This window comes from Triturus cristatus, chromosome 9 (assembly GCF_964204655.1).
Source record: "Triturus cristatus chromosome 9, aTriCri1.1, whole genome shotgun sequence".
Taxonomy (NCBI): domain Eukaryota; kingdom Metazoa; phylum Chordata; class Amphibia; order Caudata; family Salamandridae; genus Triturus; species Triturus cristatus.
In genome coordinates this window covers 645805870-645820923 of record NC_140592.1, presented here as the reverse complement: position 1 = coordinate 645820923, position 15054 = coordinate 645805870, and the positions used below count along the sequence as shown (strand labels likewise).

At 46.8% G+C, this 15054-nt stretch overlaps 1 protein-coding gene across 17 annotated transcripts in view; it reads right to left on the bottom strand.

Moving 5' to 3' along the window:
* Positions 1-15054, bottom strand: part of CLASRP (CLK4 associating serine/arginine rich protein) — a 900118-nt gene that overhangs the window by 782942 nt on the left and 102122 nt on the right. For 12 of the 17 annotated variants that reach the window (XM_085625696.1, XM_085625697.1, XM_085625684.1 and 9 more), the window contains one exon: positions 12964-13092. In XM_085625696.1, the coding sequence (XP_085481822.1) occupies positions 12964-13062 (99 nt within the window). In that variant the 5' untranslated portion in view covers positions 13063-13092. Of the gene's footprint in view, positions 1-12963; positions 13098-15054 lie in introns of all 17 variants that reach the window. The other 5 variants (XM_085625686.1, XM_085625689.1, XM_085625694.1 and 2 more) reach the window with 1 other exon arrangement.

Genomic DNA, 15054 nt, shown 5'->3' with positions numbered 1-15054 from the left:
TTGCGAAGCACTGCCTGCCCAACTGCAGCATCCTCCTCGTTTAAAGTTTTCAAGCAATAGGGTCTTGTAAACGTGTGTCTGTTCGACCACGTAGCTGCTCTGCAGCTCTGATGCAAAGGCACTCCAGCAAATAAAGCAGTTGAGGAAGACATTGCTCTGGTGGAGTGAGCCCTCACTGGTGACTGCAATGGCTTGTTTGCCTTTTGATGGCAGAAGACGATGGCAGCTGAAAACTTAACGTGCAATAGTTGGTTTCGTCACTGGACGACCCTGGTGAAAGCGTCCATAACCTATGAATAGTTGATCAGTCCTTCGTAAAGCAGCCCTTCTGCTGATGTAGAATGTTAAACATCGTTTCACATCCAGGGAATGTAATCTCTGCTCCGCAGGAGTTTGCGGATAGCAAAGAAAGTTCTTAAAATCACTGGTTCGTTAATATGACAGTCTGAAGGCACCTTCAGCAAGAAAATTGGATTTGTACGGAATACTACAGAATCTGTTTTGAACTGTAGGAAAAAGGTGGATTTATTGTAAATGCATGCATGTCACGGACGCGACGTGAAGACGTTAGTGCCCGAAGAAAAGCCACCTTCCATGTTAGATACTACAACTCGACCTTGTGAATCGGTTCGTACGGTGGTCTCATTAGTTGAGCCAATACGATGTTCAGATGCCACAATGGAGGAGGGCGTCTAACAGGAGGAAATTTGCAAAATAACCCCTAGACGAATTGATGGATAATCCTTGAAGAACAAAGGGAAGTTGAACCATCCTGACGGAAACGGAAAATTGCCGCCAGAAAAAACCCCTAAAGGTTGCATGAGAGAACCCGGAGTTAGCTAAATGCAAGAAGAACGGTAACAATTGTTCTGGTGTGGAGTGAAAACGGGTGCACCCCATTAGATGCACACCAGTGGAGAACCCTTTTCCACTTTAATTTGTACGTTTTCACCGTAGAAGGAGCCCTCGCCTGAGCTAAAATGTCTCTACAGTCCTGTGGAATATCCAAATGGGCAAATTCACAGTGCTCAGGTTCCAAGCTGATAAGCTCAGTGAGGAGGGATTCGGATGACAAATTTTCCCCTTGTCCATCGTGAGAAGATCTGCACGAGGATGTAGAATGATTGGTTCGCATTGAGACAGCAGGAGTAGTTCTGAGAACCATGCCTGCCGAGGCCAACGGGGGGCTATAGAAGTAGATGGCAAGGTTGCCTCCGCATCTTCCACAGAAACTCGAGGTACGAGTGGGATTGGGGGAAGAAAAAACGTAGTCAAACAGATCGTACCAGTCCATCAAAAAGGCATTGCCCAGAGATCTTTTGTGGGGATGCCAGCTTGCGTAATCTCGCTTTTCCGGTTCTCTAGTGTGGCAAAGAGATCCAGCTGTGGGCGACCCCATCGTTGAAATATCCTCTCTAGAGTTGGTTGATGCAACTCCCATTCGTGGGTCGATGAGGAGGACCTGGTCAGGGAATCCGCCAGGATATTGGATACCCCCGGTCGATTAACTGCTGCATATCGTGATGCGATGGTTGACAGACCAATCCCAAATCGACTGAGCTAGTCGAGACAGTTTCGGAGATTTTATCCTGCCCTGCTTGTTTGTATAGTGCATGCAGGTTGTATAGTCTGTCTGTATCAGTACTGATTCTCCTTGGATTAAAGGATGAAAAGCTTTGAGAGCCAGCAATATATAGCCATGAGATCCAACCTGTAGAAGTGCCAGGTTTTTTTACATATTGACCATTTTCCCTTTATTGATAAATCCTCCAAATGAGCACCCCATCCTTCCAGAGAGGCGTCTGTTATTGTCATGTCTGGTACCATTGTCAGAAAAGAAATGCCTTCCGTTAGATTTAACGGTTGCGTCCACCACCTTTGCGCCAACTACATCCGATCTGTGACGTTTACAACATCGTTTAAAGAACCTGTAACCTGGCGTTCTTGGACCTCCAGTACTCTTTGGATGGGGCGTGTCTGTAATCTGTAAAGAGGGATCAATGCAATGCATGATGACGCCATTTTCAGAAAGGACTTCAATATTCTTACAGAAACGGGTCTTTTTGATCTGATAAGGGTTACCAGTCGGAGAATTTTTTTTTTTTTTTTTTGAAGACGGTCTTGGGAGAGAAGTGCCCTTGCTGACACTGTCTAAAGTTGCTCCCAGAAAATCCGTGCGATAAGAAGGCTGTAGATGGGACTTTGTGGTATTTATGGAGAGCCCTAAGGCGCGAAAACACCTCCTGTTAAAGATGTGTGTGTTGTAGAAGTTGAACTTTCGATTGTGATTTTAGGAGATAGTCGTCCAGAAATGGAAAGATCTGAACACCCTGGAACGTAGGACGCTACCACAGGGGCTAGCACCCTTGTAAACACTCGAGGGGCCGAGCGTAGTCCGAATGGTAAACTTTGAACTGGAAAAAACACCTCGACCCACTCGAAAACGAAGAAATTTCCGATGTGGTCGTAGTATGGAGATATGTAAATATGCATCTTGGAGGTCGATTGTTTCCATGAAATCTCCTTGTGAAAATAATCGCAAGATCTCTACATGCGTTCGCCTACGAATAGAATGTTTCTTTAGATACCTGAGAGCCCTCAGATCTAGAATGGGCTTCCATTCCCCCTTCCCTTTTGGTGATAAGGAAGAATCGGGAATAAATCCTTTCCCTCTTTTGAGATCTTGGTACTACTCCTATGGCTCCCTTGTGTTATAGAAATTGAACTTGTTGTAACAGTTCTTCGATATGAGCCTGTGGCAGTCCGGTAGGTGGTGTGGGTGGAGGGAATTCGATGAACTCCAAAGTGTGACCTCTTTCTATAGTTTCCAAAACCCAACGGTTCCTTGTATGGAGGACCATTGAAAATAGTACCGATAGATTCGATCCCCAATTTTCTGGGACTGATGGAAGTCATGTCTCTTAGGAGTGTAACCCTTGTAAGAGGATTTTCCTCTAAGTCTTGGAAGACTGCTGTCGAGAAGTTTGCTGTTGGTTAGAGGAATATCGGTTTGAACCCTGGTTATAAGGTCGATATTGATTGATTCCTCTTAGAAAATTAGAGGAGGTGCCGCGTCCACCCCGAAAGGGTTGTTATCAAAATTGCAATGTGCCCAGAGAGCGAGCAGTATCTGTATCTTTCTTTATAGATTGGAGAGCTTCATCCACCTGATCTCCGAATAAAACCTCTTCTTCTTCGTCATATGCCATGGTCTTTGACGGTTCCGGCAGTTGCTCAACTAGTGTTGACATATCCGCCCATACTCGACGGTCCTAACGACCCAGGATGGCCAAAGCATTAGCCGCTCTCACCATGGTGGAAGCCATCGAAGAGAATTTTCACCCTATGGCATCCAAACGACATCCACCACGATCAGGTGGTGCAGTGATCGTAGATGCAGGGTTTCTAGCCCGGCGTTGCGCTGCCTGTGTGACTACAGAATCTGGCTTCGCTTGACCAGTGAGGCACGCTGGTGCTCCTAATGGTGATTTGTACTTTTCCTCCAATCTAGGCACCCGTGCTGGAAGACTATGAGGCCTCCATAATCTTTTTGCCTTCCTCCCCAATAAATTCGATTATAGGGATTGTATGTGTTTGTTTAACAGGCTGATCTTTGAAATCGTACAGGAAATAATCCTTCGTTAATTTGAACGTTAGTGCTGTCCTATCCCTTAACTGGTGGAACTTGCATATCAACAGGTGGTGAGTCACCAGGTAGCACCGGAGAGGGAGATGGTGTTTGGGCATGATAGTTACCCCACTCCGCCATACCATCATCATCATCATCAGCATCGCCACCATCATCGAGAATCTCACCATCCTCCCTGTCCTGAGGAATTTCTTCTTCTTCTTCAGTATCATGAGGAGGTACTGTCCGAGTTGAAGAATGTCTCAGCGGTACTGTAGGTATTACCACAGAAAGTATTGGAGCAGGTACCGGTTCCGATATAGTTGTTGGCACCACTGGAGTAAGCGGAACCACAGACACTTGTGGTGATAAAGGAAAAACCGCTGATTATAGTTGTCACAACCGATTCAGCTAAACTTTCTTCTGAATCTTGATCTGAGTCAGTGGTAAAACAATGGTGAAGGAAGGCGGGAATCCTCCACCGATATAACCTCACCCGACATATCTTGTCAAGTACTCGGTGGTAATGGTAATAAAGGAACAGCAGCAAAGGACGAAGTAGTCGTCGAAGAGATTTGGATCTTTAAATGACCTCTGTGCAGAAGTCGTCTTCACCGATGAGACTGCAGTCGACGGGCTCTGAGGCATAGAAGGCTATTGAAGAGATCTTCGTAGACGGAATCGTCGACGGAACCATAGTCGACGGAATCACCATCGAAAGATTCATTGCCGACAGAACCATCGTAGACGGAATCATCGTAGACGGAATCACCGTAGACGGAACCACCGTAGACGGAATCACCGTAGACGGAACCACCGTAGACGGAACCACCGTAGACGGAACCACCGTAGACGGAACCACCGTAGACGGAACCACCGTAGACGGAACCACCGTAGACGGAGCCACCGTAGACGGAGCCACCGTCGACGGAATCATCGTCGACGGAATCATCGTCGACGGAGCCACCGCCGACGGAGCCACCGCCGACGGAGCCACCGCCGACGGAGCCACCATCGACGGAGCCACCATCGACGGAGCCACCATCGACAGAGCCATCGTAGACGGAGCCATCGTAGACGGAGCCATCGTAGACGGAGCCATCGTAGACGATGAAGCCATCTTTGAGAAACTGGAAAGTTGAAAACCTCACTAGCCTGAGAACTATGTCTCGTGGGCGACACAGCAGTATTCAAAGAAGAAGAAGTGGCATATGTCATAGTCAGAGACATTTTCTTCTTTTTAAGGAAAGGAGTAGGTATCTCCTGTACACTACTGCGTTTTGAGGCTGTGTGGGAACGGCCAGAAGTAAAGTTTTCTACCTCAGAAAATTACTTCATCTTTATCCTTAAGTCTCTGGAGCCACAACCAGAGACGGCCTTCCCTGTCTTTCAGAGATTTTTGTAGAAAAAAATTCTACAGAATTTACATTCACCCACTTCATGGTTAGGGTAAAGACAGTAAATACACTTACTGTGTGGATCTTCTGAGAATAACGTAGCTTTCCACAAAATAACAAGGTCTAAACAAAGACTTCTACTTGAAGTCATCCTGAAGAGAAAAAACTGAGCAGAGCTCAGGGAGACTCCCTTTCACACGACGTGCGGTAGAAAATCTGAGGTAAGGAGCTCTGAGGAGAAGGTTCTAGAGAGGAGCTGGCGCCTGATTGGCCGGAGTTCGGACTAACATAATGACAGAGATAGACTGCGAATGTCTTTTTTCTCTTTCCATGTATCTCTATGGAAATCTCATATAGGGACATTCTTGAGGTTATTATATGCTTATATCTCTGTTTTTATATGATTACGTATGTATAAGTATATATATATATATATATATATTATCACTGTATATATTGCTATATTATTTACCGTGGGACTCCCACTCCGACGACGGGGAATATTCAAGCATGTGAATCTATGAAAGACACCCCAATACTGGAGAAAGTTAGATATAACCTTACTCTCTAAAGTGGTAGCTTGGTCGAGCAGAAAGGCAGTATCAGAGGACAGTGTAAAGCATTTGATGTACACACCCAGTCAGCAAATGCTTTCACACACTCAAGAACTGAACTCTAGGCTAATTGTTTTGAATATAAAAATATATTGTTGTTTTATTTTAGAACCACAGGTTGGTATAAAATGAATATGCTACTTACCAGTATGCATCTGTTCTTGGCATGTAGAGCTGCAGATCTACACACTGGGCATAGATCGCCATCTGGTGTTGGGTCCGGATGTTTGCAGTTGTTTTTCTCTTGGAAAGTCTTTGGAAGTTACCAGCTATGTGACTCCTCCTTTGGATCATATTGCGCATGGGCTTCGGCTCCATCCCCAGATTGTTTTCGCCAGCGAGGAAATGATGGAGCTTTGTAAGAAATAGGAAAAATGCCCATGTGTGATGTATCTAAATAAGATACGAAATGGAACAGATAAAGGTAGCCGGGGAGGCGGGTGGGCGTGTGTAGATCTGCAGCTCTACATACCAAGAACAGATGCATACTGGTAAGTAGCATATTCCGTTCGAGGCATATGAGCTGCAGATTACACACTGTGTATAGAGAATAGAACAGTACTCGCTCCTAGCGGTGACCACCAGTATCTGTTGCAGTTGTTTGAAACAATGTTTTGAGGACAGCCTGGCCCACACTAGCTTGTTGCTTAGTTTACACATCTACACAATAGTGTTTATTGAAAGTGTGCGGTGTAGACCATGTAGCTGCTCTGCAGATATCATCTAAGGGGATGTTCCCTAAAAAAGCCATGGAATCCCCTATCTTACGTGTAGAGTGGGCTTTAGGGGAACAGATCGTGTTTGTTTTGCTTTGTGGTAGCAAATATGTATGCATTTAACAATCCACCTAGCTATCCCAGATTTGGAGATGGGGTTGCCTTTGTGTGGTGGTGAGAAAGACACGAATAGGTTGTGTTCTCTCGATGTAGTAGAGTGAAGCTTTTTTGACATCTAGGGTGTGAAGAGCTATTTCTGCAATGGTTTGTGGCTGCGAGAAGAATACGGGCAGTTCCACAGATTGATTGAGGTGAAAGGGAGAAATGACCTTAGGAAGGAATTTTGAATTAGTGCGGAGAACAACCTTATTATGATGCATTTGCAGAAAGGGTTCTTGAATGGTGAGTGCTTGTATCTCACTGACCCTTCTGAGCGAAGTAATGGTTACAAGGAAAGCAGTTTTCCATGTTAAAAATTGAAACTCACATTTATGTAGAGGTTCAAATGGAGGCCCCATTAGTCTGGTGAGAACGATGTTTAGGTTCCACACAGGTGAGGGTGACACTCTGGGGGGAATTATTCTCTTAAGGCCTTCCATGAAGGCTTTTATGGGAGGTACTCTGAAGAGTGATAGATGCTGTCTATTTTGTAGATATGCTGCTATGGCAGCAAGTTGTAGTCTAATAGACGTGTTGGCTTGGTTGCATCTTTGTAGGTGTAGTAAGTAGCTTATGATGTGTTGGATAGACACATCTAAGGGATTGACATTATTGTTGTGACAATAGGTCACAAAACGTTTCCACTTGGCTGCTTAGCAAGCTCTAGTGTTAGGTCGTCTAGCTTCTTTAATGACGTTCATACAGTCAGGGAGAAGATTAAGGTAACCAAATTCTAGGATTTCAGGAGCCAGATCGCAAGGTTGAGCTGAGTTGGGTCCGGGTGTCTGATCTCTCCATGGTTCTGGGTTAAGAGGTGTGGAGAGAGGTGTAACTTTTGGTGCAGAGCTACAGAGTTCCTGCAATGTGGTGTACCACGGTTGTCTGGCCCAAGTCAGAGCAACTAGGAGGAGAGTTAGGGAATGTTGTTTTAGTTTGCACACCACTAATGGAATGAGTGGGAGAGGCGGAAAGGCGTACGCAAATCTGCCTGACCAGTTCATCCATATCGCATTGCCTTTGGACAATGGGTGTGGATATCTGGCGGCGAAGCTTGGGCATTTGGCGTTTTGGTGGGTGGCGAAGAGGTCTATCTGTGGTTGCCCCCACATTTGAAAGAATGGTTAAAGAACTTGTGGAAGAAGTTCCCACTCGTGGATCTGTTGTGTTTGACGGCTCAACAGATCTGCAATGGTGTTTTGGACTCCTGGGACATGTTGGGCTAGGAGAAAAATGTTTTGAGGTATGGCCCACCTCCATATGGTCTGTGCTAGCTGAGAGAGCTGCAGAGTGTGTGCGCTGCCCTGTTTTTGGAAGTAGTACATGGCTGTCATGTTGTCCGTGCGGACTAAGACAGCCTTGCCTGAGACGTGTGTTTAAAAGGCTTTTAGGGCTAGGAATATGGCCAGTAACTCCAGATGGTTGATGTGGAGTAACTTTTGTTGAGGTGTCCACCTGCCCTGCATGGTGTGATGTAGTAGGTGAGCTCCCCAGCCGGAGAGCGATGCGTCTGTAGTTAGAACTATCTGAGGAACCGGCTCTAGGAACGCTCGCCCTTTGGCAAGGTTTTGGTGGTCCACCACTGCAGAGAGCGATGGGCACGACCATCTACCAACACCAGATCTGATCATTGACCCTGAGCCTGGTTCCATTGGCATGCTAAGCACTCTTGGAGAGGACGCATCTGGAGTCTTGCATGAGGTACAATGTATATGCAAGAGGCCATCATCACTATAAGTTGCATGAACACTCAGGCTCGAAGAGAGTGTCGTGGTTGAAATTTTGCGCAAAGAGCCTGTATGCTTGCTATCCTGGCCGGACTGGGGTAGGCTAGCACTCTTGAGGTGTTTATGGTGGCATCGAGGTATTGCTGTTGTACACACTGGTTGTATGAGCTGGCTTTTATGAGCCAGTCGTCTTGGTATGGGAAGACGTGGATGTGTTGCCGAATGGGAGTACTTTGATTTGGTAGTGCTGACCGTCCACTACGAATCTGAGAGACTTCCTGCGAGCGTTGTGAACTGGAATGTGGAAATAGGCATCCTTGAGGTCTAGGGTGGCAAGGAAGTCGTTCTGGGAGAGCAGAGGAAGTACCTGCTGGAGTGTGACCATGTGAAAGTGGTCTGAGTGCATGTATTGGTTTAGGGGTCTGAGGTCCGGAATGGTTCTTAGAGAGCCGTCCTTTTTTAGTATGAGAAAACATAGGGAATAAACTCCCTTGTTTTGTTGGTGGGTAGGAACTGGTTCTATTGCACTTTTTTGTAGGAGGGAGATCACCTCCTGCTTTAAAAGTGACAAATATTCCTGTGACATTGGGTGCTGTTTGGGTGGAATGGTTGGGGGGGTAGATGTTAGTTCTAGACAGAATTGAATTATCTGTTTCACCCATTTGTATGAAGTGATGGTAGCCCAGACAGGAAGGAAATTGTGGATTCTGCCCCCGACTGGAGAGGAATAGTCTGGGGGGGAGTGGAGGGAAGTCATTGGGTGGGGGTGGAGGCAGAGCGGGAGGTGTTAGTTTTGCCTCTGCCTTTGTTGTTGTTACCCCTGTAACCATCTCTTTGGTAAACCCTAGTGAAGGTGGATTGGGTAGGGGCCTTGTAGGAAGTGGAGGCGCTGTCGGAGGAGTAGCCTCTGGTGGTGCTTCTAAAGGAAGAACGGCGAAAGAAGCGCCTGGGAGCTTGCGACTGCAAAGCTCCCATATATTTTGCCGTGTCTGTGTCTTTTTTCATTTTTTCGAGGGCTACGTCGACATTAGGGCCAAACAGGTGTTTCTCATCAAAGGGGTGGTTGAGGATGGAACTCTGAACCTCATGTTTGAACCCTGAAATGCGTAGCCAGGCATGCCTACACAGAAGGACACTGGTATTTATTGCCCTGGAGGCGGTGTCAGCTGCATCGAGGGCACAACGGATGGAGGTATTCGTGATGGTTTTACCCTCCTGAGTTAGTTCATTGGCCCTATTTTTGTATTTGTCAGGGAGGTGTTGCATTATGGACTCCAACTCATCATAATGTGCCCTGTCATATCTGGCTAGGAGCGCTTGGGTGTTAGCAATGCGCCATATGTTGACCGCCTGGGACGCCGTCCGCTTGCCAGAGGCGTCCAGGAGTTTAGACTCCTTATCTGGTGGTGGAGCCTCACCTGATGCCTGGGAATTGGCACGTTTCCTCGCATTGGAGACTACCAGGGAGTCTAGTGGTGCCGGGCCTCTAATGTAGGTTGGATCTGTTGGGGCGGCTTATATTTCTTCTCAATGCGAGGGTTGATGACCCTGGCCCTTACCGGGTCTTTAAAGGCCTCTGGTGCGTGCTTAATAACCCCCTTAAGCATGGGCAGAATTGAGGTGGACCTCTGTGCCGTGTCAAATGTGTCTAAGAGGAAATTCTCCTCCACGGGGTCTGTGTGGAGATCAACCCTGTGGTCGTGGGCAGCCCTATGGTTAAAGCCCATTCTGTCCTCTGGGGGGGGGGGGGGGAGAGGGTCTGGAAGGGTAAAGATCGTCCTGCGGGACGTTAGGGACGTCTGGGATGTTATAGTCGTCCCATGGGTCTGGTGAGCCCGTAGGAAAAACCGACACTTAGAAGAATTTCTGGCAAAAACCAGGCAATGTTATCCTATAGAGGAAAGTTAGGTTATCGGAAAATAACAGTTATAATTACTTTTTCTGGTCAGTGCTGGGTACCTAGGTCCAGCACTGGGATCTCTCCTGGTAACAGGTGAGTAATTTCGTTTTCGTTGATCGGATGATTTTTTGTGAATATTTTAAAGTTTCAAAACTCGTCACTTAGAAGAATTTCCAAGTGAAAACCAGTCAATGTTACCTTATGGAGAAAATTCAAGGTTTCGGCTTTCAGGTAAGTACTCGACTGGCAGCGTTAAGGTTCTGGGGCAAGACTCAGGGAGTCTTCCAGGTTCGGATTGGTATAGTAGTTACACCCTCAGCGGCACAGGGGCAGCCGGGTGCAGAAAGAGTAGGCCCAATGTTAGCCTATGGCGGGTAGGGGGCCTTTGGTTGGTGGCTGCCAGCAGGCAAGCCACGCAGCTGTGGGAGCAAAGCTCCTGGTCACTTACTCAGGGCAAGTGGGGAAGTAGATCAGAACAGTTGGTGCACCACCAGGGGCACTGGGGCGGCTGGGTGCAGGGTGCTTTTGGGCCGTCGGGCGCCCAATGGATTTCAATGGGAAAGCTGCGTGACGAACAAAGGCTGCAAGCTCGGGGACGGAGACTCTTCAGGTGCGACCACTTCGAGGGGTAAGTTGGGTAGCTGTAGGTTGGGTTGACACCCAGAAGTTGGGCACAGGGGGGTGCAGGGGTGTCTTTCGGCGTTGGGAAATCTAAACCTCTGCTGGTCAGGGTTGGGTGGGGTCCCTGGAGTTGAGGCTGCAGGCATCGTCAGGAGCGTCGAGGGGGAGTCCTTGGGTGCTGGATTCTTGCTCGCAGTCGCCGGGGGGAAGTCCTCGTGGTCTTTGTTCACTCGGGCACGGGCCGGGCTCGGCAGGTGCAGAGTGTGCTGGATTCGCGGTTCCTGGCTGGCACCAGGATGGTAGATGTTTGAGCAGGACCACCGCTCGTGGGAGTGCCAGTCTTTAGTTGAGCAAGGCAGGCAGGTCCTCCAGGGTTTTTGAGGTTGCTGACCACAGGAGACACCGGGATTTAGCAGGAGCAGGTTCGAGGGTCGACAGACCAGTAGGGCTGGGGCCAAGTCAGTTGGTGTTCTCCTCTTGTTAGCAGCTGCACGGCTGGTCTTCTTTCTTCATGTTCTTCTTGTAGTTTCAGAATCGGGATCTGAAGAAGGAAGGTTCAGGGTGCCCCTAAATACAAAATTTAGGGGCATTACAGGTAGGTCAAGGACCAATGGGTCCCTTCCCTGGGGTGGGTACACCCCCTATCCTGCCACTCTCCAGTGAGAGGGGGGCAGGAGCCTAGTCCTGATTGGGTAGGGCTCCCCATCCTCAAGATGGCGAGAGCCCAGAGTTGTGCTTCACCTCGCCTCCCCCATCTGAGGGGTGGGGTTGGCAGAGGTTGGCACACCCCCTTTCCTCACTTTGGTTTTCCCGCCGATCTTCCTGCCAGAGTGGGGGGTCAGAACCGGCTGGGGCCAGTTGCTGAGTACAGCAAATGGTCTGGAGAAGCTCCCCAAGGCGGTATGCCTTTGAAGCTTCCCCTGCCCATCCTGGGGGAGGAGGCCTAGCTCCTCGCCCCAGGAAGTGCATTGTTGCAGGCCCACAAGAGCGAATGGCTCTTGACCTAGGGGTCCAGCAACAGGTCTGCTGTGTGGCAGCCTCTTAGTCAGGACGCTGGTCTTGGTTAGTTTCAGGGGGCATCTCGAAGATGTCCTCTGTCGTGCATTTTGCATTAAATCCCACACTGGCATCAGTGTGGGTTTAATGTGCTGAGAAGTTTGATAGCAAACTTCCCAGTCTTCAGTGCAGCCATCATGGTGCTGTGGAGTTCGTAATGTCGACCTCCCAGCACCATATACTCTTAATGGCAACACTGCACTTACAGGGCCCAGGAATGGACCTGGGCACTGTAGGGGTACAGGGCTCATGCACCTGTACCCTAACCACTGGCATAGGGCACCCAGCTAGAGGGATGACTGAGGTATGCCAGGGCAGTGGTTTATGGGCATGGCACACAGGGATGTTTGCCATGTTGTCTCTTTGTTTTGTTCTGCACCCAGACACTCAGCCTGCAGAGGCAGTGTGTGTGTGTGTGTGTGTGTGTGTGTCAGGGTACAGGGCCTCTAAGGGAGGCACAATGAGTGTTGCAGCCCTTAGGGGCCTTCTCTGGTCACAGTGCCCTGGGTACCTATGGTACCATTTACCAGGGGCTGACATGTGGCCAGAGATGCCAATTGAGTTTAGGCTTCAATGCAGTTTTAGGGAAGTTACACAGGCCCTGGGTACCTGGTTGGCAGGAGCCCAGGGCACACTCATTCAAAGTACATCAGCAATTGAGCAAAAAGTGGGGGCATACCATGCAAGAAAGAGGGCACTTTCTCACAATAGTCAATCAAGCAATCTCACAACTGACTGAATATCTGTCCAACATTAAAGACATACCAACTGTTAAACTTGAATACGCACAGAAGAGAGGAGACACTACAGAGATTAAATATGCACTCCTTGAATTCAGATGAAAAGGCTATCTTCCAATCTTGGTCTGTATGCATGAGACATTGCAAGGACCATATTTTGAGCTTTATCCAAGCAACATAAGTGAAATTAGTTAGAAAGATTCAAAGAAGTGGGATATGAAAACTTTCTAGAGTGGTAGAGGTGAAGGATTTCTATTTTACAGATATCACTTGCTCTGTAATCGCAGAGGATCAAGAGTTATTTTCTCACCAGCAACAATGGAATTAAAGTCATTAATTTTAATCACTGCAAATTAATCAGTCTTTGAGATAAAACATTATTAAGAGTTGGCCAGCATGCAAACTCACAATTTTTTCATAGTATTCTCTGCGACGCTCTGCTCTTTTCTTGTAGTCCACCATCATCCCTCGGAGCTTTCGCTCATGCTTTCGGGCTTCATGCCACATCCTGTTTGTCTTGGCTTTTTTTTCACCAACCTGTCCTGGCAACAAGGAGGACATTTTCTGAGTGATTGGGGACTTAAACAGCAGTCTTTAACTGTTAAACAAAATCTTGCAGCAAAGGTATAGACTGGAAAAAGAGCAAACAAACTTGAAAGAAATCAAAAGCTTTTATATTCAAACAGTGGTGAAGAAAAACAAAAAAAGATCTTTAGTCAACATAAGCAAAAAAATACCAGCGATAATGAAATGAACAGTGTTTATTATTCTCCACTTCTGTGATGGGACATCATGCAAGTTCTAAACTTGGTCTGCATAGTCTATTCGCGATTAGCACACTGTCCTCAGGAAAACAATTAGTAATTTCACCAGAGAAATCAAATTAATTATGACAGTTACACCAAACCCACTTTCTTTTTCAGAAGCGAAAGGTCATGGCTTCATTACCTTCAGGCTCTGCGGACTAGTGTCACCTATGTTTTATGGTAAAAAAAACTTTTGTTTTCTGCCATTCGGCCTCTATATAAAAGGTCATATCATTTTGGGACACCCAACAGGAAGTCAGATGGGGTCATTGAGAACACGAAACCATGGTTCCTGTATTCAGCTTCGAGTTGGGTGAGCACTGGAAGGTGTTACCCCGAAACTGGTCCCAGGATACTTGTTTCTGGTCCAGGGAAGACCTGGCTTGGCAGTTCGGGCTGGACTGTTTCCATGAGGCAAAGGGTAAAGACTGATTTGCATATAGCTGGGTCTGAACTGGGTTGGCGAAGTGAGATAAAGAACGATGATGGCTTCAACCCAGATCTGTGACTGGGGGTTAGTTTCAGCACTCCATCCATCATCTCTTTGTGTTTGCTTCGAGCGCTGGTACAGCCTCTGCTGGCATCGCAGACAACCCCATGACCTGATGGACCTACCACCACTCGGCAACAGGGTCTCAGTAGCGTTCACTTCGCCCTATCTAAGGCAGAGTCATCTGTGTTTTTTTGCCTTACCCAAGAGCACAGTTCCCCACACACACATCGAGAAAACTTCCTGTGCATCAGGGCCATTGCTATTTTGTTTTTATTGAAGACAAGCTCAGGGTTTGCAAGCTTGGTTTATATAAAAAAAAAAAAAAAATTTAAAAAAGCAGTGCGGCGCCGCAAATATTTGGCCCTTCAGGCAAAGTTCAGTACTTTCACTGGAACCACCGCAGGCCTGGTCTAAAAGAGCAGAGTGTGTCTTAAGAATGACCACTAAGCATTTGTCAAGACCCCATGTTAATTATTTTAAATAGCGCTACCAAAAAGATATCAACTCTGTCACCAAACCATAAAAGTTGTCCAATAGTATAGTTTTATTCCTCCAACGTTTTTACAGGCTATCAAATTTGCCTAAGTCACAACTGGACAGAACATAGGGAAACCCTTTTTGGATCACAACACACAGCTGCACTATTAATTCTCACTAACTTCAGTATTTTGATTGTACGTCCATGTTGCTTCTTAATTAGTAGAGAAATCAAGGTTAATATCTCAAACATTCTTTGGGCACTGACAGCTATTAAATGTGGAGAATGTAAAACAACAAAAAAGGAACGCAACTTAAAAAATCATCCGCACAGAAATGATGCACCGTGATTTAACAGTGGGCAATTTCTTAAAACTCTCCAATTCAGTATTTCTCATGGAAACTCGAATTTCAAGATCTCAAACATCAACCATGTTATTAACTATCTACAGACAGCCCGCAGTCTCAACATAAGAAAATAAGTTACTTACCTGTACATGTAGTTCTCCAGTATTGGCATCTTTGATAGATTTAAATTCTTAAATCTTTCCACGTCGTCGAGGTGGGAGTCCCATGGTATATTAAAAAAAGCATTTGTAATGCAATAGGTCTCGCATTCACGCGAGTTTGAGCTATTGGCATAGTAAATGACAATGCCTTTTATCTATGTTTTGGGTTTTAAAACAAATAAAAGGCAACGTCGTTTACAATACTAATAGCTTA